At 40.0% G+C, this 27,786-nt stretch overlaps 3 protein-coding genes across 3 annotated transcripts; 1 reads left to right on the top strand and 2 right to left on the bottom strand.

Moving 5' to 3' along the window:
• Positions 1-1,059, top strand: LOC125213486 (protein IRX15-LIKE). The gene has a single exon (XM_048114058.1). It carries the CDS (start codon positions 1-3, stop codon positions 916-918), a length of 918 nt encoding a protein of 305 aa, XP_047970015.1. The 3' UTR covers positions 919-1,059.
• Positions 1,060-1,101: 42 nt separating this feature from the next.
• Positions 1,102-4,342, bottom strand: LOC125213485 (tRNA-dihydrouridine(16/17) synthase [NAD(P)(+)]-like). The gene is made up of 3 exons (XM_048114057.1): positions 3,813-4,342; positions 3,610-3,716; positions 1,102-2,084 (listed from the first exon to the last, which is right to left on the bottom strand). Exons 1-3 carry the CDS (start codon positions 4,257-4,259, stop codon positions 1,352-1,354), a joined length of 1,287 nt encoding a protein of 428 aa, XP_047970014.1. The 5' UTR covers positions 4,260-4,342; the 3' UTR covers positions 1,102-1,351.
• A 21,510-nt stretch (positions 4,343-25,852) lies between these two features.
• LOC125209385 (release factor glutamine methyltransferase-like) lies at positions 25,853-27,170 on the bottom strand. The gene is made up of 2 exons (XM_048108980.1): positions 27,166-27,170; positions 25,853-26,639 (listed from the first exon to the last, which is right to left on the bottom strand). Exons 1-2 carry the CDS (start codon positions 27,168-27,170, stop codon positions 25,853-25,855), a joined length of 792 nt encoding a protein of 263 aa, XP_047964937.1.
• Positions 27,171-27,786: the final 616 nt, after the last annotated feature.

Raw genomic sequence — 27,786 nt, 5'->3', positions numbered from 1 at the left:
ATGAAGAACAATTTGAGCAATAGCACAAGGCTCATCCTTCTCCACCCTTACATTCAAAAGCAAGGGAGCTCCAACCGTCTATGGCTTCTTGCTCTAGTCTCCTTCCTCACTCTAGCATTCCTCGCCACGCTCATCTACACGCGTGAGTCGATCACGACCACCTCCACCGTCGCGGCTGTGGTGGCCGCGGCCAACCCCCGGCTCTCGGCCTCCGTGTCGAGGGCCTTGATCCACTACGCCTCCAACTCCAACAACTCCGACCACATGACCTACACCGACATGAAGCAGATCTCCGACGCCCTCCGCCAGTGCTCCCAGCCGTGCAACCTGCTCGTGTTCGGCCTCACGCCGGAGAGCCTCCTCTGGCGGGCCCTCAACCACAACGGGAGGACCGTCTTCATCGACGAGAACCGCTACTACGCCGCCTACGTCGAGGAGAAGTACCCAGAGATCGAAGCCTACGACGTGCAGTACGCCACGAAGCTGAGCGAGATGAAGGAGCTGATTGCGGCCGTGAAGGAGCAGGTAAGGAACGAGTGCAGGCCGGTGCAGAATCTCCTCTTCTCCGAGTGCAAGCTAGGCCTCAATGACCTCCCCAACCAGCTCTACGAGGTCGAGTGGGATGTGATACTCGTGGATGGGCCCCGGGGATACTGGCCGGAGGCGCCAGGGAGGATGGCGGCCATCTTCACGGCAGCGGTGCTCGCCCGGAGCAAGAGGGGATCCAACCCTAAGACGCATGTGTTCGTGCACGATTTCAACATGAAGGTAGACCGAGTCACGAGCGACGAGTTCCTCTGCCGAGAAAATTTGGTGAAATCAACGGATACAATGGGCCACTTCGTGCTCGACAGAATGGATAGCAACGCTGTGCAATTCTGCCGGAACACCCATTCGCCGCCATCCAACTCCTCGTGATCCGGTTTGCTACACCCTCTGTGTTTTTCCTGTAATAATCACTAGGGGATAATTTAATTGATTTTCGCATTTTTTGTCCCTTTTGATATCTGTATTCTGTACTTTTCTGTCAAATTCAAGAAATCTTTCCTCTGTATACCATTCAAAAGAGAAGCCTATTCTTCTAGTGTTCTAAAAGCAAAATTTCCAAGAACTAACAGTATAATTACCCTTGCATAGCAAGCAGAGATACAAATATAGTTCATATAAAGGTACAATTGGAAGGTCCATTCCCCATCAGTGGCGACAAAATTCGAGGATTACAACAAGTGAAGCGACACAAACCATCTACAAATTCGTGTGTCGTAAGAATTGAAGTATAGAGCTCTCATTAGTAACTTACCTTGCAATGCTGCTAAACAAATCTTGAGGTGGTCAGGATCTAGAGTCGTGCTTAAGTTTGAGCAACAGATGTGTTGTTGCGATTATAATCCGTGACAAAAAGTGGTATTCTGGCATTAAGCTCTCTAAGTCGGTCGACTATACCATACAGAAATTCGAACGTCAGCTTGGATTGTTTGTTGAGATCCTCTCTTACATGTGGATGAATTCGGAACCAGTCTCCCAGTAACTTGTGAACGTGAGATCGGATCATCCTCCATGGCACCGGATGCTTCTCACAGAAGTTTAAATACTCCACCAACAGCTGAGCTTGGTCGAGTTCCCCAGCTTTGCATATTTCTTCATGACCCGAGACCCATTCCGAAGTTCGATAACCAGCAAACAGAGCAGGATTCTCAAGCAGAGGCTCGGCCGAAAGGACCCCTTCTACTCCGGTCTCTTCCATGCATTGCCACGCATCTTCTATATGCCGTATATTACCATTGGCAAGGACAGGAATTCTCACTGCTTCTCTAACAGCCTTGATTGCTTTCCAGTCTGCTCGAAACTTCTTCCCATCTTTTTCATCTCTAGTTCTTCCATGTACTGCTAAAAGAGCACATCCTGCCTCCTCCAACATCTTTGCGTAGTTAATCGTGTCTTGCAAATCGGGGAAGATCCGAATTTTGCATGAGACGGGAACATTAAGGCCATTAGCTAATTTTTCCACCAGCGACTTCACAAGAGGAAGATTGTCCATCAGGAAAGCTCCATAATATCCTCGTTTAGCAATACGCTGGGGACACCTAAACAAAAAACAAAAGGAAAATAAGTTTTTTTATTCAAATACAAGTGCCAATAACCTGTTTGAATGCACAACGACAACTAGAATCATAAGGATAAAGTCGAGAATGCTGGCAGAGAGTAATTTAAATAAAAAAAATTCTTTTTCTCTTCTATGTATAGCTTGAAATATTGTTCAGGTCGAATTTAAGATTAGAAGGTTTTATCAATGTGTGATAAATTTTGGATTTTAATGTTATAGAATACTTTACTTCACCTTTAGAGTAACATATTGGTAATGGTATTCAAACTATAAATTTTGTTAAAAAGAAATCAAATAAGTTCCTTTGTTGAACCACTCAAAAACTGAACATATGAAGGATGTTAGACAGAATAATATAAACAAAAAAGGAGAATACTTTGCCCAAGCATTTCCATCTCTTACAAGTCAGGTGCCATTTCGTGAGGCCGAGTCCACGAAAAGGGCACACCCTAGAGAGATCTTTCTTAAGTAATTGGGTCTATTTGTATTTTGGGTTGTTTTCTTGTTTGTTACAATTCAAACTTGAATTGGACATTAAAATTAAAACCTTTATTCACATTTTAAGTAATTAGGATTTCTAGAAATCAGGAAACAATAGGAGAGCCTTATAAGTCGCTTGTGATACTTAAAGTTTTAGATGATATTGTGTTTCTAAAGGAAACTGAGGAGGCCCATCCTTTTAAATCTACCAAGAGAAAGAATGTCTCCTCCATACATACACCAAGGCTGTGCCTAGCGAGAAAAGGAGTGAAAAGGATTTCCTTTTGTAATAACTCATAAGTGGACTAGTAATCCTCTAGTACTTCAAGATGAAGTTTGAAGAAGCTACATAGTGTAAGTTACAATGAAGTTGATGAGGAGGGTGAACATGACTTGATCGACCTTAAGTGGAACACGGTACTATAATGGGTTAACTGCGATGAACTATACAGTGATTCCTAGTCAAAGCATGACGATAAAAAACATAATAACCACAACAGATTCCTTAGTATGGTGCGATTGCAACATCAAAGCAATTTTCAGTCACCTTAAGCCGAGTGACACCTCTCTTTTCAGGTCATATATGTGATCTCCAGGATAATAACAGAATACACTTGTTAAGGCATATCGGTTGTAACTTGTAATTGTAATATAATTCATGGTTGTGCCATGTGTGTTACGTCCTAAATGTTGAGTGACTAACCGGGATTGAAAAACAGTTTGTGGGATCTTTTATACTCCACACACTAACAGGTCAAGTATATTATAGAACTATCAACAAAATACACAAGTATAAATATATAAATAAAAATATATATGCATATAAAAACATACTACTATTATACTTTTAAATATACTTCTAATCATAATTTGATATCTCAACTAAATGCTTTCATTTATAACTATTAACAACACCTAATTCTAGAATTTAAACCTTCCTAAACAACACCAAAACACAGCCAAATGGTTTTCAATTAACTCTTCCAACAAGAGAAATGAACAAGGCATGAAATTTAAACAATTACCCAAAATTAATGTCAACGTAGTCGCAGTAAGCCTCAACTTTCTGCGCTGCCTCAAGCAGAAGATCCGGATCATTAGCGCAGAATTGCACAAACAATGGCCTATCTTCCTGTCAATTCCGAAAAAAATCCATTAAAACAAACGCTATCAATAAACTAATCAAACACAAAATCAAATCCAGATCCAGTTCAATACCGAGACATGCCTTACAAGTGCTGAACTCTTGTGAACGATATTTCTCATTTTCAGAGAAAATTCGAGAATGGAGCATAGGCGTGTAGGCAGCTTGGGCGCCGTACTTCCGGCAGAGAAGCCGGAACGGCAGCTCGGAGTTGTCGACCATGGGGGCGACGATGAGTTTTGGCCGGCCCAGCCTGTTCCAGTGAGCCCAGGCCCGCTCGATGCGGGCCTCTCCAGTCAGGTGCCCAATAGGCCGGTCCAAAGCAGTGGCGAGCGGCGCGGAAGGCGGAGGAGTGGTAATTGCGGAGGAGCAGAGGGCATCGTCGTTGGTGTCGTGGCCGTTAGTCGGCGGAGACGCTGAAGAGAGGTTTAGGGTTTGTGTAGCCATGAAAGGGTTAAGAAGGGTATTAGACAGTTTCTGGTTGGGTTTGGGCGTGAATAGAGAAGCACAGAGATTTCGCCTAAATCTCATTGGCGAGAGGCGGCGGCGGTGGAGGATTGAGCCATGGTCGAGTGGGTTGCCTGAGGAGGAGGTGTGGTGATCCTTTATTTGGGACAAATTAGTAATTAGGGTTTTAGAATTTTAATTCAATAATGAATGTCAAACAATAGATTGAAGAAATAGTGAAAAAATTTAGTCAATTTACCATGTAAGTATATCAAACAAAGATTTTATTCAACTCAAATTCTTTTAATTTTAGAGAAAAAAGAGTCATTTTTTTTTAAAAATAATTATATAAATTTATAATTACTCCATTAATTATTTAGTACTAATATATTCGATTTATAATTTCATTTTTTTTATTTGTCGTTGCAGTTAGCATCCTCGTTGGCTACTTCGAGAGTCACAAACTAGATTACAATCTGGCGATAGATGAGTTCATGTTGATGTCAAGCGCCTCAAATTTAATCGCTAATCCATGTCATTCGTGGCTTTCGTCGCCTTCATCATCCATTCACTCACACTCGATCAAAACCTCTGCAATAGTGATTCAATTTGAACATTCCATTATAGTATTAATTTTTCTCTCTATGCATATAATTATTACTCCTATTTTTTAGTAAAAAACCCGGTAAAGTCCGATAATAAGAATAAAATCAATGACTATACATATTTTTAGTTGGGTCCACTTCTATTCCTTATAACACCATAATCCAAAACTAAGACTAAATCTACATTCTTGGATTTTGAAATGAGTAGATAGAATAAAGCTCACAAATTTCAACAAATAGTAGACAATATATCAACAAAATGGTAATATCGTATTATGCTATCAATTTTCGTGGTTTTTTTTTTATATCAAGATAGTGTATTACACATATCAACAATATGACATGAGGTGATCAACACAATTACAAGAAAATATCAACACAGTTTTATTGATATTTTACATACACTATATTGAAATTTCTTTTTGCATTTGTTGATAAAATCTGCTTATCAACGAGTACGAAAAATTGAAATATAAATTATCAAATTTCATCACCCGAAATCGTCGGAACATATGCAATTGAGATCTCGTTTGAATCCTTATAAAATTATCTTTAATTTGATATATTTTTTGCAAAAAAATAATTTAAATCGATAGAACTATGTTAATTTAAAGTTTTGAGATGATTTTGATGAGAAAGAATTGACATTCATAGCCTTTAAATTTATTTAATAATTATTTAATATACTAATACATTTATCATTATTTTAATCATTGAATCTCTTAATTTAATAACTAAGAATCGGTCTTATTTTGGGATTATTAATTAGTTAGTAATTCATATAACTCTTTTTAGTTTGATACAGTAAATAATTCATATATATTAGAGTTATATTAAAAATTATATAAAATATGTATTCTTATTATAGTTTGTTTATTAATCATCGATAGGTTTTGTATAACTTATTGTTTCTACTGTTTTGGTATTCTCCTATATAAATTCGGTGGTGATACTGATAATTACCTTAATTAAAGTAAGTCAGTAATAGATAAAACAACTGACAATATAAATTCGTTATGAAACAAGAAATCCAAACTTTATTAACCATTCACCATACTACAAGGATTTGGACTCCAATGTCCGGCCCACTACACAAGATGATGTTTCTGCCCATGTAATTTATACGCATCCAATTGTATAATACCAAAAAGTTTGGATGAATCTACTATTTAAGATATGATAATTAGTAGTTTTTTATTTTATTTTATAATACCTATTAATCGCAATAATAATTGTTAACTTTTCGTTAACTTTGTCAATTATATGTACTCCATAATTTTTAAAATTGAAATGTAACAGTAATAAGTTTTCAATTTACTCAATTAATTCATGATAGCCAAAATCAAAACTGGTGTGGTACAACATTCAAATATCATGATGTAAAGCGACATCATTATATTTGGAGCATTAAATAAAACAATGTCTATTTATTTAAAACTGACTGTAATTTTTTTGTCGCATCATATTTGAATTCGCCACATCAATTTCAATTTTAACCAATCTGAAATAATTGCAAAAATTAAAAACTCACAATTTTATACTAACTCGAATTCACCATAAAATTTTGATTCAAATAAATTAGTAGTAGTCCCACGTTAATTCTTGAATAGGCAACTTTCCTTTATCGCAACTCCATATGGTAAACTTGTTGTATAAATTAAAGCTAAGTTGTGATAACACCAAACTCTTTTCCTCCTCTTTCTCTCAATTAGGTCATGAATTAAGATGGAGGAAAGTATCCAATCCAACATCCACGATGAACTTGATACGATCATGGAAGAAACCATCCTCTGGTCTCAGCGCGACCGGGGCCGCGACTGACCAACTCTGCGACCTTCTTCCCGACTACTTTGGGATGATGATGCTGGCGTGGACGACGGTTGTTAGCCTGGCCATTCTTCATGCAAAAGAAATGGATGCAATCCATGTAGATAAAGGACAAGGTGTTCAAGAAGTCCATGCCAAGGATGCTATTGTCATTTCTGATAAAGGAGACACGTCCCCACCGAATCAAAGTGGTCCCAGCTACAAGGATATTCTCATGAAAGAAACAAAGTCTTTGGATAAAGCTCCAACTCACACCTGCACACTCTGCAACATTTAAATGCAGTTTTGACTCATTTGATTTCATATTGTGCTGGCATAATTTGATTCCCTTCTAGGTTCTTCAGTTAGCATATACATATATGAATCAATTTGTAATCTCTGTTTAAGTCTTTTCATTATTCATTCAATGCAATGAGCTCTTTTCTCTTATGCTTTAAGTTCACTTCATACTCTATGCTTTTGGCTCTTTTCTATCATGGTATCAGAGCCTAGGTTTATCCTAGGTTCTGCGCATTTTTCTCCTCCATCTTCCCTTTTCAGTTTAACATAATGTCTGATAGTGAAAGCTCAAATGATGGGCAAAACAAGCCCAAGCGTTTCGAAAATATATTTCCAGTTTTAACTCAAAGTCATCCAATAGCTATCAAGCTCACAGATAGCAACTATCTTCGATGGAAGCAACAGCTCATGACTACCATTCGTGGATTCGAGTTGAAGTCCTACTTGATGGGAGAAGAAGATATCCCCCCAAAAATGCCGGCAGTTGAGGGATCTACTAAAATGAAGCTCAACCCAAAATATTCAGCTTGGCACAGGCAGGATCAGCTGCTTGCTTCGTGGATTCAGTCCTCTCTCATTGAGAGTACGATGATGTTGGTTGTTGGCCTAAACACCAGTAGGGAGATATGGAGCGCTCTGGAAACCAGCTTTGCCAGTCAATCGAAGGCAAAAATTATGCAGTATAAGCTTCAGTTGCAAACTGCAAAGAAAGAAAATCTCTCCATGAGAGAATACCTGGGTAAGATCAAGACATCTTGTGATCTTCTTGCTTCCGTTGGTTGCCGAATCCCTGAAGAGGACCAAATCCTCTATGCCTTGGGAGGATTAAACAAAGATTACGATTCTGTTATGGTGGCTATTTAAGCCAGAATTGATTCCTGGAGTATGCAAGAGGTGTCTGCCTTACTACACACTTTTGAATCTAGGTTGGAAAGCTATAGCTCAAAGTCTGACAATATTAATTTGATGGATCTCTCCCATCAGCATATTTGGCTCAACCTTTTGCACCAAGAAAAGATGATTTTCACAGAGGGGGAGGAGGTAGAAGTGCTGGTCACAGAGGAGGTAGATCTGGAGGATTCAAAGGAAGAGGTAGCAATAGGCTTATATGCCAACTTTGTCAAAAACCTGGCCATTCGTGCGATAGATGCTGGTATTGTTTTGAGCAGAGTTACATGCTGAAGAGTTGGTCGAAGAGTAAGCGAGATGTGTTTGAAATAAAATCTCCCGATCCACTAGACACCGGGTCTAGGAACTCAGAGAATCTCGGGTAACCTGTCGTTGGGCACACAATCACTTCCTTCGCCCTTCAAAACCCTCAACCCACTATAGCTAAAAATATTAGTACAGGGAAGGGGAAGCAGGGATTGAATCCACAGAGACAGATGTGTAAGAAAACATGTTCAAAGACCTGGAAGCTATTTTTGGCTGCTGCCACGCAATTTTTGGGGTTGAGCTTTAATTCATAGACTGGGTAAGTGAAATATTCTAGTCTAACAGCTATATTTAGGCAGGGACATGCATAACGGCTAAAAGTAATTGAAAAGACTACTTGACTGGGTAAACGACTTCCTGAGCTAGCCTAGACAGACGAAAAGCGAAACGTGGGGACCATTTCCCAAAACGGCATAGTACGACTGAAAAAGCTGCAAATTAACTAACCTGAGGACTAACTAACAATGACATCATATTCTCTAATTTTTATCATAAAACAACCGGTGAGATACAGAGCAAACAAAGATCGAAATAGGGCTGACGAAATTAAACCGACGGACACTAAGAACGACTAAAACTAACACAGATCCATGACTACTAGACGAGGCAAGCAAGTAAATAGAATTCAAAACATCATAACCATGCAAATGCGAACAGATCTATACGTCGGATGCTTCATCCACTCCGGATCCAAGCCATCCACAACAATCAAACACCATTTCCATCTCCGATCTTCACAGATTCAACTAGATTCAACCGATCAACCACAATCTCCAAGCAATTCAAACTCCAAACTCAAATCAACCAACAATATCCACCAAAGAAAACAAATAAAAAGAAAATATCATAACTGAAACCAAAATAGAAATATCCATAGCAAAATACGCAGTATCCAACGGAACAATAACAAAGCATAACTGAGCTTCGAACAACGAAGACTCGGGGAAATACGGAATGTAAAGTGAAAAGCAGTAAAGGATTGTATCTTCGCCTCCGTAGAGACGATGTTACACCACAACTAGATCCGAAAGTGCACTCCCCAGAATGATTCCCCTCAAGTGTGTGTAGAGAAAAGTGGAAAAACTAAGCTAAGAGCCGAAAATGAAAAGAGAGATATCTTCATGTTGATCGCATGCTCTTATTTATAGTGCATAGAGCTTTTAGACTGTTCATGTGATTCCCATTTTGCCCTCCAATCGGATGCTCCTCAGTCTAGTAACTTCTTATTCTTCCGCCCACTTTTCCCGCCAGCTTCTTCCAGGCCATCTTTTTCTTCTTCCTGGGGCTGGCGATTTCTCTACACACCTGGCTTATAAAACCTTGTTAGCCCCAGGAAATCACAAAATTTATCACTATAACCAATGCATGAAATTAGCCTTATCAAACTGCTCGCACTTAAACCATACTTGTCCTCAAGTATATAGACAAGAAAAAGAGAAATAAGGCGAATTTCCATGCATGGTTATTCCCTGACCGACACACTAAAACTCCTAGACCAAAACATCCTATTGACACAAAAGAAACAAACACTTAAGAAAATAAAAACACATAGGCATGAATTAGTTCAGATTTTTAAGCATCTGTCCCCACAAGTTTAAGGTCAATCCAATAGTCTACACTTTCCAAATCTTCCCTTTCCCTTCTTCCACCTAGTCGGTTTGTCACTTTGTCCAGATAGCCTTTAGCTTCACCAGTTGTTGGATTCGCTCGATCACTCATTCCTCACCAGGGATGTTAGGATTAATCGCTCTAAGTTATTTTCTGCCACTGATGCGGGTTACGAGAATTTCTCCTTCGAGAATTTCTCCTTCTAACCTCCTTTCTTTCTCCTCTTTTTTTTTATTATTTTCCTCTGGACTTCGTCCAGCTTATACCTCCTTTTCCTGGACTTCGTCCAGCTTATGATGGAACCGACAGCGGAAGCGGGTGTTTTTGCATGGATTATCATAATTTAACAATTATTAATCACACCAATAAATCACATAATAATCAGATCTATTTAGAAGATTATTTAGACAAAATCTATTCACGTAATTCTCACATGTATCATGTTCATAGCTTGAATTAATCATGCTTTAAGAATATTGAAACCTAAAACATGCTTTTCTACGGAGCAGAAAAATACCTAATTAATTCTCCAAAGAATTGAAGATGGCTAGCTTCTTCTCCACGTGATGCTTTGAATACTAGACCACAAATCTTCTCTCTGGTTCCCGAACTGTACTCCAATATCAGTGTGAGCTGATCTTACTAGAATACTAGGACTTAAATAAAGAAGACAGAAGAAATCCTTTTGAAAATAGGAGTAGAATTCGAAATCTCCTTCAGCTGGGGAGTTTTGAAATTTTCAAAAAATTTAGAAAATAAAATTGTGTTATTTCTGTCTCCTTTATTCTCCTATTTATATTAAGTTCCTTTTGGGCCCAGACAAGGATCTATGGAAGGTTTTGGATATGGGCTCATCCAATTTACTTTTTACTAATTAAATTGAACCCACAATTTAATATAAGTTATAATTGGAATATTACGAGCAGCCACTACAGAAGTAATATTGAACTCTCCCCATCCAAATCCGAAATTACAAGTAATCCGGGTTTCCGTTTATCTTTCATTTCCCGCGCTTAAGATAAAAATGTCCATTAATTAATTAATATCTGCTATAGACTTAATTAATTAACTTCTTATTAATTCCAAGAGTGGACTTAGCATGAAACGCTTATTTATTATTCATAGAGTAATCAAACTCCAACTAGCTAGGTTCCGAATAATAAAACCTTGTTTCGCGCTCCTCTTGAGGACATTATCAAACGAGACTCAGCTCGCGCACGATTCAATATAATAGCAATCCTAGCACCGCTAGATATTGATCATCACTACCCAATATATCAGGATCATTGGGTTACGAAAAATCCGCACCATTTGATAAGTCAAAGTAATGCATAATCAATACCGTATGCTCAATGCTAACCTACATTGATTAAGAAAAAAATATTTATCAAGACCTCGCCTTTCAGTAGATAGCATAAGGGCAAGTCTTGCTGTTAGATCCGTTCAGTGCTATACCACACCAATGCCATCTTATTTCAGTAAGGCTTAGAAATATGCGGACTTACATTGCAACCTTTCTCGATGGATAGTCAAATTCCAACTAGGTTGTGAAATTTATCTTTTTCTTTGTTTAGAACTGACCGTGTTACCTTAAAGTGGACGACGCCCACAACCGGTCTACTAAAACAAAGACTTAGACTTTGTTAAGTTAACTTATACATTTAAACATGCATTAACATCCATTAAATGTAAAACATAACAACATTATGACAAAAATAATCTGTTTTATTCATTGGAAAATAAAATAAGAGTTTTACAGTATTCAATCACTCGAAACGTGATTTCTAGTATACAAACTCTAACAATCTCCCACTTATACTCAAAACACTTTCGAGTATACAAAATGTGCTAACGTCTAATAATTCTCCCACTTATACTGAAAGCGGATTGAGGTCTTGAATTAGTCGAACTCCCATTCCTTCAACATGGCTTTCATACGGCTTTACCGCTAATGCCTTCGTGAAAGGATCTGCCAGGTTGTTTTCTGACTCAATCTTGACCACTTTTATGTCTCCTCTCTGCACTATATCTCGAATGATATGATACTTCCTCTCTATGTGCTTGCTCGCCTTATGAGCCCGTGGTTCCCTCGAATTTGCCACAGCACCAGAATTATCACAATAAATGGTGATGCTCTTGGGCATATTCGCAACCACACCTAAGTCCAGAAGGAAGTTCTTAAGCCATACAGCCTCTTTTGCAGCCTCCGAAGCGGCCACATACTCGGCTTCCATGGTAGAGTCTGCAATGCATTTCTGCTTTACACTCTTCCAAATTACGGCTCCACCTCCTAAGGTAAACACATATCCGGAAGTTGATTTTCTCGAATCTACATCAGCTTGAAAATCTGAATCTGTATATCCTAAAGGACAGAGCTCGGCTGCATTGTAAACTAGAACATAGTGCTTAGTCCGATTAAGGTACTTGAGTATGTTCTTTACGGCAGTCCAATGTCCTTGGCCGGGATTTGATTGATATCTTGCTACCATGCCAACAACAAAGCAAATATCGGGTCTAGTACAAAGCATAGCATACATGAGACTACCAACTGCCGAGGCATATGGTATTCTTCTCATCTCTGCTATCTCAGATGTTGTCTTAGGACACATCTCTTGAGATAAATGGATGCCATGTCTAAAAGGTAGGAAACCTTTCTTGGCATCTTGCATGCTAAAGCGTCTAAGTACTGTATCGATGTAAGATTCTTGGGATAAGCACAACATTCTCTTTGCACGGTTCCTTAGAACCTTGATACCGAGAATGTGTCCCGCATCACCCATATCTTTCATCTCGAACTGGCTGGACAACCAAGTTCGCACTGATGACAACATCTTTTTATTGTTTCCAATTAGAAGAATGTCATCTACATATAGAACTAAGAACACAACATTTCCTTTCTCAACCTTCTTATACACGCAGCTTTCATTAGGGCATTTTTCGAATCCAAACTTTTGAACGGTTTGATCGAAACACTGGTTCCATGATCTAGATGCTTGCTTGAGGCCATAAATGGCCTTCTTAAGCTTCCAAACCATGTGTTCCTTGCCCTTTACTACATAGCCTTCGGGTTGTTCCATGTAGATGGTCTCCTCAAGACTCCCGTTTAAAAACGCAGTCTTAACGTCCATCTGCCATACTTCCCAATCCATGTAAGCTGCTATAGACAAAAGTATACGGATCGATTTGAGCATGGCCACTGGGGAGAAGGTCTCATCGTAATCGATGCCTTCCTTTTGGGTATACCCCTTAGCCACTAGTCTTGCCTTGAAGACTTTAACTCGTCCATCGGGTCCATGTTTACGTTTGTATATCCACTTACTCCCAATGGCAGTACAGCCTTCGGGTAGGACAGACAAATCGTAGACGTCTTTGTCTACCATTGATTGTAGTTCCGAATCCATTGCTTTCACCCATTCGCAATGATCGACATCTGCCTGCGCCTCTGCAAGATTCCAGGGATCAAGTACATTGCTGTCCGAGGAGTGATCCATACACTCTCCCAAACCAATGTATCTTTCGGGCTCGTGAGAGACCCTCCCACTGCGACGCGGCACTACAACATCTGGAGTATTAGTTGAAATTTCTGGAATTGTTGTTACACTAGGTAATTGTTCTTGGTTAATGGAAGTTGTGACTTGAGTCAGCTCTTCTAGAGCTATCTCACTGCTGGACTTATGATTCATTACAAAGTCTTCCTCTAAGAATGTGGCATGAGTGCTCACAATTACTTTCTGATCTCGGAGACTATAGAATTCATAAGCTTTCGTTCCTCTAGGGTATCCTATAAACACACAAACCTCCGTCCTAGATTCCAGCTTAGTTGGATCCTTTTCCAATACATGGGCCGGACACCCCCACACTCTGAGATGTTCTAGATTGGGCTTTCGCCCATTCCACAACTCATATGGGGTAGTAGGAACTGATTTAGAAGGTAAGTTGTCTAAGAGATAGTTTGCTGATAGCAAAGCATGCCCCCAAAACGAAATAGGTAACCGTGCATAACTCATCATCGAGCGGACCATATTTAATAAGGTCCTATTCCTTCTTTCAGCTACGCCATTCTGCTGGGGTGTGCCCGGCGCAGTCGTTTGGGATTGAATTCCCGCCACTGATAAGTAGTCCAAAAACTCGGCACTTAGGTATTCGCCTCCGCGATCAGATCGCAGGCATTTGATACTCTTACCATGATGCGTCTCTACTTTAGCCTTAAACTCCTTGAACTTGTCAAAAGTTTCAGACTTGTAGCGCATCAAATAGATGTATCCGATTTTCGAGTAGTCATCTGTAAAGGTGACGAAATATCGAAAACCGCCCCTTGCCTCGGTTGACATTGGTCCACACACATCAGTATGAATGAGCTCAAGTACTTCCTTGGTGACTCATGCTAAATTTGCAATAAATATGTCACCCACAAGTGTATGGGGTATGTAGCACGTGGCAAGTTGAAATTATCGATCCTCGAAGACTAAATGCCGGCTTGAGTACTACGATGCAACTTTGAACACTATCTAGACTAATAGAAGGGGTTTTTGGGTTTTTTTCTTAACTAAGATCAAAGAACAAGTAAGTAAGTAAGAGCAAAAGGAAATTAAGACAAGAAAAAGGATAGTTTTCACTCAAGTTGGAAAGATAGGGATATTGATCCGTTGGTATGGATCACGGGTGTTCACCTAGGGATCATGCTCATCTAAATAGTCCTATGTGTGGCTAGGAAGGTCGGGTTAATTGGTTAGACCCCCTCTCGGGTGCACCTAACGCGTTGATCGGTCTCTAATGTCGGAGTCTCCTCCCTACACTTCGAAACCAACTCCTACAACCTACGGACCCAAGCCCTCTCTCTAGCTATGTCTCTCTCGAGCACATACAACGCACGGAGTTGTTGGTCATTTAACTATCTAATTAAGCATCTTTCAACGACAATAATTAGAATAAGACATATCAAACTGGTAGCTAATCAATTGGATAATGAAAAAGCACAACAACCAACAAAACCACCACATAAGACATAGATAAGCATAAATCAAGATTTAGCCCATGAATTCCATACAAACTTCACCAATATCCCTAATAAGAACTTAGCTACTCATAATGGAAGCTAAGACAAAAGAAAATACAAAAACTTCAAAGGAAAACATAGTAAGAAAAGGTAATAGAACTCCCTAATGTAGACTTGATGTTGGGGAGGATCTTTCTTCTTCAATCTCTTGAAGATGGAAGCCTCCTTGCCTTCAATGACTTGTATCTCTCGATTTTTTCTCTCAATTTGTCGTGGGGAAGGTTAGGGTTCTAAATTGAGTTAGAACCCCTTTTATACTCGGAGTGAAAATCAGGACAAATTAGCAAACACCCGGTCGGGTGATTTGTAGGTGATAAAACACCCGACCGGGTTTTCTTCCCGAAGCCCGCTATTTTGCAAAACACCCGACCGGGTTTTCCGAGAAATGGAAAACACCCGGTCGGGTTTTCCTCCTGGAGTGGCTACTTCAAAACACCCGACCGGGTTTTCCGAGAAATGGAAAACACCCGGTCGGGTTTTCCTTCTGGAGAACTCCTCGAATTTCAGCTTCGGCTCGTTTCAACCTGTTTTCATCACAAAACTACGACAAACCCATCAACTCACCTAATTAGTGTATATGCGGTGAAAAAACTTGTATTTAACATCTTAAACCATCAAAAGCACTCTTTAATCACCCATAAAACAAGCCTAAAATATGAGTTTGTCAACTTGGCCCTATTCCCCTTTGACCTAAATGGTCTCTTAGTCATCTTGCCTTCGAGACAGGATTCACACTTCGAAAATGGTTCCTTCTCAAGACCTTTGATAAGATCTTGATCAACCATCGCATGAATTCTTCTTTCGTTGGCATGACCAAGTCTAAGGTGCCATAAGTACGTTTCATTCATTGAACTTGAAGGTTCTTTTCTTTTCTTAGAAATTTTCGATGTAGCATTGAGTTCTGATTTACGTTGATTAAATTGTGTAGAAGTGATCGTGTACAGATTGTTTTCCATGATACCACGACAGATATAAGAACCATCTTTCTTAATAACGCAATTATCATTAAAAGAAATCGAATATCCATCAAAAGACAATTTAGAAACTGAAATTAAATTTCTTCTAAAGGAAGGTATCAACAAAACATTCTTCAAAATCAAAAATCTATCACTAGAAAAACGTAAATAAACGTCTCCCACTGCAACGGCCGCCACTTTCGTAGCGTCGCCCAGCTGGACTTCGATCTCACGATCATGTAGCCGTCTTGTCACCTGCATTAAGTCAGGGATCAAAACATATATGATCAGTTGCTCCAGTATCAATAACCCAAGTATGAGTAGATGTCGAAGCCAAACATGACTCGACTACTAGAGCATGGTGCATACCTGTAGCCTTGCCCTTCTTAGGACAATCTGGCTTCCAATGACCCTTCTCTCCACATTTGAAGCACTTTCCAGTAGGCTTCTTGTCACCCCGCTGTTTCTTCTTTCCTTTAGCATTCTTAGCTGCCACTGGGTTCGGTGCCTTTTTCTTTCCTTTTCTAGGCTTAGAGCCAGAGGAATTAGGCGCCAAACTCAGCATAGCTACCTTAGCTTGAACCATAAGGTCCTCCGCCGACTGAAGTTCAGTCAGCAGCTCTGCCAAAGTGTAATTCCGCTTGTTCATCTCGAAATTGAGCTTGAACTGTTGGAAGCTAGGGGGAAGACTCTGAAGGATTATAGTAACCTGGGACTCGGGATCGATCGTCCCTCCCAAAACCTCAATCTGGTTGAGGTGACTCATCATCTCGAGGACGTGTTGCCTCACAGACGAGCCTTCCTTCATAGACTTCGTCATGATACTCCGAAAGGCTTGAGACTTAGCCGTTCGATTCTGAGTACCAAAAAGATTTGCGAGATTTGTCATGATCTCGGCGGCAGTTTCCATGGCAGAATGCTGATGCTTGAGTACTGATGACATAGAAGCCAACATATAGCACTTAGCCATCTCATTCGCCTTATGCCACCATCTATGCGCATCTCGCAGTGCTTGCGCGGCATTAGCTGCCGGCACAGCTGGGCGTGGAGTAGTGAGCACAAACTTGTACTCTTCGGCTGTGAGAACGATATCCAAGTTTTGTTTCCATTCTATGTAATTTTGGCCCTCGAGTTTGTTTTCTTTGAGAATGGCAGAAAGAGGATTAAAAGACATCTTGACGAATTTTATTGCACTGCAAACAGAAGAATTTACTATTTGTCATAAACTTATGTAAGGAAATTGAGTAGATTAACCATAAAACTTTTCAAAGTCTTACAAAAGCAAAATTAATAAATTGTATCATCCTCTGGAGGTTAATACACATTAAAATTTTGACAATTTTACTGGTCACAACACCGACGCATCAATAGCTTCCTCCTCTGGAGGTTGACACGCCTAATGCTGCCTAAGCACGACCATCAGATTTAGCATTACAGAATTTTATTTCTACAACACACTCCCATAACAATGTTCATGTGTTGATAACAAAACCAAGCTATCTCATAAATTATGATTGAACCCTGAAACTCGCAGTTCCTTAGGATTATTGTCCCTACTCTGTAGGTGGCGATAATATTAAGAACCACTTTCTAGTTCATTCTATTTATTATGTGAGAAGTCCGCCCTTATGAACTTACTGTTTTCGTAGGATTATTGTCCCTACTCTGTAGGTGGCGATAATATTAGAAAATCAGCTTCACAAAATTTGGCAGTCCAACCGATGGAGACCATATATAAACTTTTAGTTTATAATTATCGCTTAGATATTAGGGTTATGGTTTTTCATTAGTTATCCTTTAGCCTTAAGGCAGATTAAGACTAATTAAATTCTGTTGGTATTTAATTGACTGGATAATTAAATCTTTTATTAACTTTAATATCTTAGTTTAGGAATTATTAATCTAGAATTTAATTATTATTCATGTCTTACTATAAGATATATCTAAAATAAAGTACATTATTTATAATCTTAATTAGACATGAAAAATTAAATTCATATAATTTCCAAGTTCAAGATTAGGAAGAAAATAATTTTATATTATTTAATGTAATGTTATATATATCTATATTATTCTAGATATATATTATAATTAGGAAACTATTAAATTATTCTTATCTATATCATCTAGGATATAAAATATTCATAGATATAGAAAATAATCAAAATATTCCTAAAATCTAGGAAAATCTTCCCAAAATATTTTATTTCATTAAATAATATTATTTTTAATGATATTTTTTAATTTATCAATTAAATAATCATTAAAATAATCTTTCGTCAATTTCTTGTGATTCGAGGTTTGCACGAATTAACACGACGAAGATTTGAAGACATCCCCGGAGACGCTCGCCGGAGCGGCGTGTTTGCCGCCCGACCGTCGCCGGCGAATCGCGCCGATCGGCGCCTTGCTTCCTCCTCCCTCCACGGCGATTTGACGCCGCGACTCCCTCCGTTGCGTCAACCAGCCACGCAGCGAAGGCCGCGCAGCTCCGTCGAGCTCCCACTGCTCCGGCGGCCTCACACGAACTAGCAGTGGCGGCTGCTCTCGGTCATGCGCCGCTAGGGCTGGGCGATTAGGGTTCTAGGGTTAGGGTTAGGGTTTCCGGCGCCTCGGCAGCTCTCGGACGAGCCACCGCGCCCTTCTTCGCGCGACGCAGCGGATTCCGGCTAGGGGTCACGGTCTCGACCGGCGGCACGCACGAGCCCATGCTCGCCAGCGCATCGCCGCGTGATCGTCGCCCCTCGGCTCCCACTTCGACGTCGGCAATGGTCGAAGCGGGTGTTTTTTGCATGGAACCGGCAGCGGAAGCGGGTGTTTTTGCATGGATTATCATAATTTAACAATTATTAATCACACCAATAAATCACATAATAATCGGATCTATTTAGAAGATTATTTAGACAAAATCTATTCGCGTAATTCTCACATGTATCATGCTCATAACTTGAATTAATCATGCTTTAAGAATATTGAAACCTAAAACATGTTTTTCTACGGAGCAGAAAAATACCTAATTAATTCTCCAAAGAATTGAAGATGGCTAGCTTCTTCTCCACGTGATGCTTTGAATACTAGACCACAAATCTTCTCTCTGGTTCCCGAACTGTACTCCAATATCAGTGTGAGCTGATCTTACTAGAATACTAGGACTTAAATAAAGAAGACAGAAGAAATCCTTTTGAAAATAGGAGTAGAATTCGAAATCTCCTTCAGCTGGGGAGTCTCAAAATTTTCAAAAATTTTAGAAAATAAAATTGTGTTATTTCTGTGTCTCCTTTATTCACCTATTTATATTAAGTTCCTTTTGGGCCCAGACAAAGGATCTATGGAAGGTTTTGGATATGGGCTCATCCAATTTACTTTTTACTAATTAAATTGAACCCACAATTTAATATAAGTTATAATTGGAATATTACGAGCAGCTCTACAGAAGTAATATTGAACTCTCCCTATCCAAATCCGAAATTACAAGTAATCCGGGTTTCCGTTCATCTTTCATTTCCCGCGCTTAAGATAAAAATGTCCATTAATTAATTAATATCTGCTATAGACTTAGCATGAAACGCTTATTTATTATTCATAGTGTAATCAAACTCCAACTAGCTAGGTTCCGAATAATAAAACCTTGTTTCGCGCTCCTCTTGAGGACATTATCAAACGAGACTCAGCTCGCGCACGATTCAATATAATAGCAATCCTAGCACCGCTAGATATTGATCATCACTACCCAATATATCAGGATCATTGGGTTACGAAAAACCCGCACCATTTGATAAGTCAAAGTAATGCATAATCAATACCGTATGCTCAATGCTAACCTACATTGATTAAGAAAAAAATATTTATCAAGACCTCGCCTTTCAGTAGATAGCATAAGGGCAAGTCTTGCTGTTTGATCCATTCAGTGCTATACCACACCAATGCCATCTTACTTCAGTAGGGCTTAGAAATATGCGGACTTACATTGCAACCTTTCTCGATGGATAGTCAAATTCCAACTAGGTTGTGAAATTTATCTTTTTCTTTGTTTAGAACTGACCGTGTTACCTTAAAGTGGACGACGCCCACAACCGGTCTACTAAAACAAAGACTTAGACTTTGTTAAGTTAACTTATACATTTAAACATGCATTAACATCCATTAAATGTAAAACATAACAACATTATGACAAAAGTAATCCGTTTTATTCATTGGAAAATAAAATAAGAGTTTTACAGTATTCAATCACTCGAAATGTGATTTCTAGTATGCAAACTCTAACAGCTTATACCTCCAGAACATATTTTTTTATTTTCCTCCTCTGGACTTCATCCAGCTTATCCCTCCAGATATACATTTTTTTTTATTCTCCCTTCTATATTCTTCTCCCTAAGCATCAGGTGGCAGTTCCCCTTTTAGATTGTTAGCACTCAATGTTAAGGCTTATACCTCACTGATATTTATGGGGTTTCACAACTAGGTCTGCTAAGGCATCTTCTATCTTCCTCACTTCTTCCAAACCGATTTTAGCTTATCAAGGAAAGAGGCCTCAAAGTTGTAACGTATCCTATTTTCAATTACTCTCCCAAAGGGAATCTTGTCCTATTATCCTTGCTAATTCATGCTTAAAACACATAACCTAAAAAAAACTGACTAACTCCTAGACCTAGGGATTTTTACACATGCTGAGCACACATTGCACTAACTCTCCCACTCCCTCCCACTTCACTCCAGCTTGTCTCCAAGCAGTCTTAGTGAAGAGGAGAACTAAGGGAGTTGGTGCACACAATAAAAACAAATAACAAAGAAAACTTCTCACACTTAGACCGTGCAACGGGCTAAATGGGAGAAGACAAAGACACAAATACAAAACAACATGCTGAATAAACACATAAACTTCTCACACTTAGACCAAGAATTGAGCTAAGTGGGGGAAGAAAACACATTGCAACAGAAAGACAGCATGCTATATATAAATTTTAACAAAAACTTCTCACACTTAGGCCAAAGATTGAGCTAAGTGGGAGAACACAGAAAAACAATCACACATGCTCAACACAATTAAAAAAAACATAAACATAAAAAAAACGAAACGACTGAAAGTAAAATTTACTTGGTCATGGGGGGGAATTCAATTCTGGGTCTGGCTCCCCTAGGAGCCAGACTTGGGTGGTTCACTTTCAACTTTTTCTTTGCCGGCGACGCCGGCGCTTCCACTTCAGTAATCATGGGGGTTTTCGTCAGGGGTTTCTTCACAGAGACAGATGCAAGAGCTGGAGACACAAGTGGGTCTACCAATGGCTTGGAGGAGGGTGGAAGCTGCTGCTGGGAGGAACTTCCCAGACCGGGCTGCCGGACCATTTTGCAGGGTCCAAAGGGCAGCTTCTGCTGGGTCTGGGGAAGCACCTCTCCCAACCATTCTGCCATTCTCTTCATAATCTTGACCGCATCGGTCATCCTATCATTCTGGGCAGATGATCGCTCGGCTAGGACATCCAGACTCCCCTTAATTTCCTGCACCTGCTTCTTTACTCCCCCGATCTCTTCTCTTATCACGACCATCTCTTTCCGTAGCTCTGCCACGTCCACAGTCACCACATCCTCCTCCAGCTCCGGTTCACACTTCACTTTGTCCACATTGGCCCCTATATTGTAGAAGCACAACTCCTGCCCTTCCATGTGTAAGAGCCCCTTGTTGAAAAAGTACTCCATGCTGAATAGCTCCGGGGGCTCGCACATTGTCACACTGGACTGCGCCTTCCCAATCTTCATTACGAAGTTGCGTTCTATATAGGCGCTTAGAAGGTGACAGGTGTACATGTGGCGGGAAGGGTTGGCGGTCATCTGATGGCAGGCCTGGGCCAACCAATACCCCAGGTGGACTTTGATGCGTTTGGACATGCACCATGTAAAGTAGAGCTCGGTGGTGGTGAGCAATGAATTCCTGGGCAACCATGTAAAGTAGAGCTCGGTGGGGTGAGCAATGAATTCCCGTGCCCATCAAATTGTAACCAATGAATTCTTGGGCAACCATGTAAAGTAGAGCTCGGTGTGTCCCATTTTGCTAAAGACAACCATGTTTTCTTCGAATTTCACCCTTCCTTTTGTGTTGTGAGAGATCAGGACACCAAGGAAATCCTCCTATGGGACACTCTTGAAAAGGGACTCTACAAATTTCTTCTCCAAAATTCCAAATCCAGTTATGTTCATCCAATCAAAGGCCATTCAGTTGTTGATCCTTCTGCCTTTTCAGCCTTTCTATCAGCTCCTGTCATTTTTAATTCATCTTGTAATGTTAGCCTAGAGTTATGGCACAAAAGACTTGGGCATTGTGCCTTTCTTATTGTCAAGAAAATACTTAAAGGCTGTAACATTCCTTTCAAATCAATGAAGTCTACTTTGCTTTGTCACTCTTGTTGTCTTGCTAAAAGTCACAGGCTACCTTACTTGCCATCATCATCTCAATATCATAATCCTCTTGAACTGATTCACTCCGATTTATGGGGGCCTATTCCCATTGTTTCCCGGAATGGATTCAAATACTACGTAAACTTTGTGGATCACTCTAGTAGATTTACTTGGATTTATTTTCTGAAAACTAAAGATGAAGTACTTCCTGTATTCAAACATTTCAAATCTCTGGTTGAGAACCAATGCAATTCAAAAATAAAAAATCTCCAGAGTGATTGGGGTGGTGAGTTCAGGGGGACTAGTTGATTTTCTTCATGGCGAGGGCATCCACCATCGTGTATCATGTCCCTATACTCCTCAACAAAATGGATTGGCTGAAAGAAAGCATAGATACATTGTTGAATCCGGTCTAGCTCTCCTTGCCCAATCTGGGCTCCCCTCTAGATTTTGGGATGATTCCTTTGCCACTGCTGTTCACCTCATTAACAGACTTCCTTCTCAAACTCTCATCTTCTCCACCCCCTATGAGAAACTTTACAAATCCAAACCCACCTATCATGAATTGAGAGCTTTTGGCTGCCTATGCTATCCTTATCTTAGGCCACTAAATAAATCCAAGCTTGATTTCAGATCAGATTCTGCTATTTTCTTGGGATATAGTTCATCTCATAAAGGCTATAAGGCTTTGCTTAAAAATAGTAGAACTATAATCACTAGAGATATACTTTTTGATGAATCTATTTTTCCCTACCACTCAACACCATCTCCTGTTTCAGCCACCTCTCCTTTCAATTTTCCTACATATTCTCCTTCTATTCCAACTACCCATCATGCTCCCTCCACTCCTATCTTGGATACTTCTGCTGATTTTTCCCCTAATTCAGTCACACTACCTCACCCCATACTCCCAACACTTCTGCACACATGCTTGCCAATCCACCCTCTCCTGCCATTCCCGCTTCTGATTCATCTATTTCTCTAGATATGGCCTCTCCTGCCATTCCTACTATTTCTACTCAGTCACATCATTCATCTTCCCCTGCTCCAACTAGAAGGCATCACATGATCACTAGAGCTAAAGGTGGGATTTTCAAACCTAAACTTTACTCTACCAGTGCTCCCATTCTTGGTGATCTTTACTTTGTCATTCCCCATTCCATCAATGCTGCCTTAGCATTTCCAGTCTGGTTTGCTGCAATGAATGAGGAATTCCTTGCACTACTAAGAAACAACACTTGGACTCTTACATTTCTCCCCCAGGAAAGAATCTTATTGGGTGTACATGGATTTTTAAAATAAAAAATCATGCTGATGGATCTATTGCTAGACATAAAGCTCGACTTGTTGCTCAAGGCTTTTCACAGGAGGTCGGTTTTGATTTTCTTGAAACCTTTAGTCCTGTAGTCAAACCTAACACTATCAGAATCATGCTAAGTATTGTTGTTACCTCAAAGTGGTCTATTCGACGTCTTGATGTCAACAATGCTTTCTTGAATGGTGATCTTAAGGAGGAAATATACATGAAGCAGCCCCTTGGTTTTGAACAAGGTTCCCCTGGAATGGTGTGCAAGCTTAACAAGGCTTTATATGGCCTAAAATAGGCTTCAAGGTCTTGGTTTCTCACTATCCAATTTGCTCTCTTAAATATTGTTTTTTCTCGGTCCAAGGCTGACACCTCATTGTTCTTTCTCATCAACAAGTCTAAAGTTATCTACCTTTTATTATACGTGGATGATATGCTCATCACGGGTAACTCTTCATCTGGTATTCAAAGAGTAATATCTCAGTTGCACAACAAGTTTTCGTTGAAAGATCTTGGTGAGGTGACACATTTTCTTGGTATAGAAAATGTGATGGTAGCATATTGTAGAGATCCAACAACACTCCTATAAAGCTTACCATCGATGGTGGGATTACATTCAGACTTGCTGAGTTTTGAGATCTGATATCATAGAGGTTTCTAAAACTGCCCAGGGTCTTCATTTGTCACAAGCTGCTTATATTAAGAAGCTTCTTAGCAAGGTCAAGATGCTTGATGCAAAACCATGTCCAATCCCTATGATATCAGATCTCAAACTCAGCAAGTCTGAATGTAATCCCACCATCGATGGTAAGCTTTATAGGAGTGTTGTTGGATCTCTACAATATGCTACCATCACTAGACCCGAGCTGAGTTTTTCGGTCAACAAAGTTAGTCAATACATGTCTTGTCCTCTAGACACACATTGGAAGGCTGTCAAACGTATTCTAAGGTATTTGGTTGGTTCCATTGATCATGGTTTGCATATCACTCCTTCTGATTTCACTCTCTCAGGGTTTTCTGATTCGGATTGGGCCTCCGATGTTGATGACAGACGATCCACTACAGGCTATTGTGTTTATTTTGGCAATAACCTTGTCTCTTGTGTGCTAAGAAGCAAAAAGTCATCTCCAGATCCAGCACTGAGGCTGAATACCGCAGTCTTGAGCAGGTTGTTGCTGAGATTTCATGGCTTCAGTCTCTTCTTATGGAGTTAAGATGGTCTTTACCCAATCCTCCTGCTGTTTGGGTCGATAATCTAAGTACAATAGCTTTGGCTTCCAATCTTGTTCTTCATGCTCGTGCCAAACACATTGAACTCGATATCCATTTTGTTCGAGACAAGGTTGCTGCAAAAGAAATTGATCTTCGTCATGTACCCTCATCGGATCAGGTTGCTGATATTCTTACCAAACTCCCAATTCTTCACGAGGTTGCGCAACCGCTAAGGCGTTTGCTCCCTATCCTCGCTTGAATTGCGGGGGAATGTTAGCCTGGCCATTCTTCATGCAAAAGAAATGGATGCAGTCCATGTAGATAAAGGGCAAGGTGTTCAAGAAGTCCATGCCAAGGATGCTATTGTCATTTCTGATAAAGGAGACCCGTCCCCACCGAATCAAAGTGGTCCTAGCTACAAGGATATTCTCATGAAAGAAACAAAGTCTTTGGATAAAGCTCCAGCTCACACCTGCACACTCTGCAACATTTAAATGCAGTTTTGACTCATTTGATTTCATGTTGTGCTGGCATAATTTGATTCCCTTCTAGGTTCTTCGGTTAGCATATACATATATGAATCAACTTGTAATCTTTGTTTAAGTCTTTTCATTATTCAGTCAATGCAATGAGCTCTTTTCTCTTATGCTTTAAGTTCACTTCATACTCTATTCTTTTAGCTCTTTTCTATTAGTCGCCAAAGGCTTTCTTCCCGGAGATGAAGATGGCAGCGGAGATGACATTTTATGTTAGTTCAAGACGCGCTATTACGCGATGGAGGGGGTTCATGAGGAAGATGATGATGTGTGTCAGTGTTGTGTATGTCTCGAGCGCCTGCACCGTGGGCTCGTTGCGGCGCTGCATTGCTAGCACGAGTTTTACGGGGAGTGCATAGGGACGTGGCTCCACCGCGGCGGGAACATCTGCCCTCTCTGCAAAGCTGATGCTCTTCTGTTTTGATATGTGATCACAATGATATATTAATAGAGTTAAGGCCAAAATTGGTCCAAAACATATGGTCATTTTACCTTTTAGGTCCTAAACTTTATCTTTTGGATTTTTTGGTCCTACACATATGGACATTTGATTATTTTGGTCCTCCGTCAATAATTCCGTTAATTTTTTTAACACTCAACACGTTTTGCCCAATTTTGACCAGATTAGAATCATTTTAAGTCACTAATTATTTCCTAATTTTTCCCAATCAGTTTTGTAACTCATGTTCAATCTGAAATATCATGTCTAGAGACCTCTACTTGCAGAGAATGAATGTCTTTGCTGGGAATATACGGCGGATTGCTAACCACTCCATTCAATTCTCCTTCCACATCCTTGAGAAGATCAAACCACGACCCCAGTCTCACACTCACTCTCCCCTCAAGGCAGTATCTCTCCACGTTGTAATGCGCCCCGGCGGCAGCCACGGGAATCAGATCCACCGCCAAAACCCTCCTTCCGCCGCCCAAAACCCTAGCCACCGCAATTGCGAGCGCGCCGCTGCCGATCCCCAAATTCGCCCACAAACCCTCCCTCAATTCCGAATCGGCCTTCACGGCGTGGTCTACGAGATCGACGACGGCCTCAGTCTCGGGGCAGGGGATGAGAACGCCTTCCTCGACACTGAGAATGACATCGCGCCAGTGCTCGCACCCGACCACGTACTGAAACGGCCGCCTCTCCTCGATCCTCTGTCTCCACAGCTCGTACATTTCCTCCAATCGCGCCCTAATTGCTACCTCCGCCTCGGCATTGCTTTCCGTCGAGTGTAGGGCGGGGTGCTCGACGGCGTCCTCAACCAGCCAATTGAGCTCGCGGTGTAGGAGGAAGGAGTCCGGGCCGCCGTCGAGGGCGGAGAATGTGGAGCCCACGAAGGAGGCCTGGGTTTTGGCCCACGCGTGCCATCGATTGAGGTCCGAGAGAGTGGCGCGGAAGGCAGGGGGGCGGAGGTGGAGGGGAGTCTGGGGCTTGGGTGGCGCGGTCGCGGCAGAGCAGAAGGCAGGTCGCCGGAGTCTGGGGATTGGGCAAAATTATTTGTTAAAATAATTAGGAAATTTAAATGATTCTAATCTGGTCAAAATTGGGTAAAACGCGTTGACTGTTAAAAATTAACGGAACTATTGACGGAAGACCAAAATGATCAAATTTCCATATGTACAGGACCAAAAAATCCAAAAAATAAAATTTATGACTAAAAAGATAAAATGGTCATATGTGTAGACCAATTTTGGCCTTAACTCTATATTAATATTATGGGGATTGATTGCATGTACTCGGATTAATCACATACATATGATTTTTGTAATTACATATTGACTCAACTTATTTTAATACAAGTAATACTCGTAAGTGTCCTAGGCTAGTGCAGCAATTAGTAAGTAAGAGTATCGTATCTTACATAGATAAATTTGTATCAACTTAAGTACCACGAACAAATATTAACTACTTTCTAGAATTCATATGTCAGCAAATTTGCAGATTACCAAAAATATCCTTCAAGTGATTTTGTCAATTTCGTCGGAAAAGTGAATAAAAAAACTGCATTCGTGATTATATAAAATATTAAGATTATCTAGGATATTTTTTTGTTAGGAGTCTGTAGTGCGATAACTCTAAAAGTTAAAACCTAATGGAGTAATTAGTGACTATTTTATACTAATGCCTATTAAATCCAATAATTCATAATTATCATATAAATCATAATTTTTTTGTTAACTTCTGATCAATCACATCACTTTTAAAACTAAAATATAATATGAGTAATAAATTTTCAAATTACTCAATTATTTCCCGATAGACAAAATGAAAGTAGTGAGGCAACATTCAAATACCATGATGTTATTTTTATGAAACGATGTGATTTTTTAATTTGCCACATCAGTTTCAATTTTAATTGCAATAGGTTAAAAACTCATAATTTTAATATCAATTTTTAAAAGTACTATTGATTAAATCGAATGCAACATAATATTATGATTCAAATGCCAATTATTCCTAAAATTACTTCACACGGCTAATATATAGTCTTGAAAAGGAAACTTTCCTTAAGTCACAATCGCGACTGCGTTGAGTTCGATATGGTAAATTTGTGGTATAAATTAAGGCCAGAAGTTGTCATAACACCAAACTCGTTTCCTCCTCTTTGTATCAATTAGGTCAA

The sequence above is a fragment of the Salvia hispanica genome, chromosome 3 (assembly GCF_023119035.1).
Source record: "Salvia hispanica cultivar TCC Black 2014 chromosome 3, UniMelb_Shisp_WGS_1.0, whole genome shotgun sequence".
Classification (NCBI taxonomy): Eukaryota; Viridiplantae; Streptophyta; class Magnoliopsida; order Lamiales; family Lamiaceae; genus Salvia; species Salvia hispanica.
The sequence above is the reverse complement of the archived record's forward strand: the minus strand, read 5'-3'. Positions and strand labels throughout refer to the sequence as shown.

What these genes read in the sequence shown, in the direction of transcription:
- LOC125213486 (XM_048114058.1), top strand. Translation starts at nt 1, where the DNA reads ATGAAGAACAATTTGAGCAATAGCACAAGGCTCATCCTTCTCCACCCT.
- LOC125213485 (XM_048114057.1), bottom strand. Translation starts at nt 4,259, where the DNA reads ATGAGATTTAGGCGAAATCTCTGTGCTTCTCTATTCACGCCCAAACCC. An exon ending in AAGAGTTCAGCACTTGTAAG is followed by an intron (nt 3,717 to 3,812) that starts GCATGTCTCGGT and finishes CGGAATTGACAG; the next exon opens with GAAGATAGGCCATTGTTTGT. An exon ending in TACGTTGACATTAATTTTGG is followed by an intron (nt 2,085 to 3,609) that starts GTAATTGTTTAA and finishes TTTTTTGTTTAG; the next exon opens with GTGTCCCCAGCGTATTGCTA.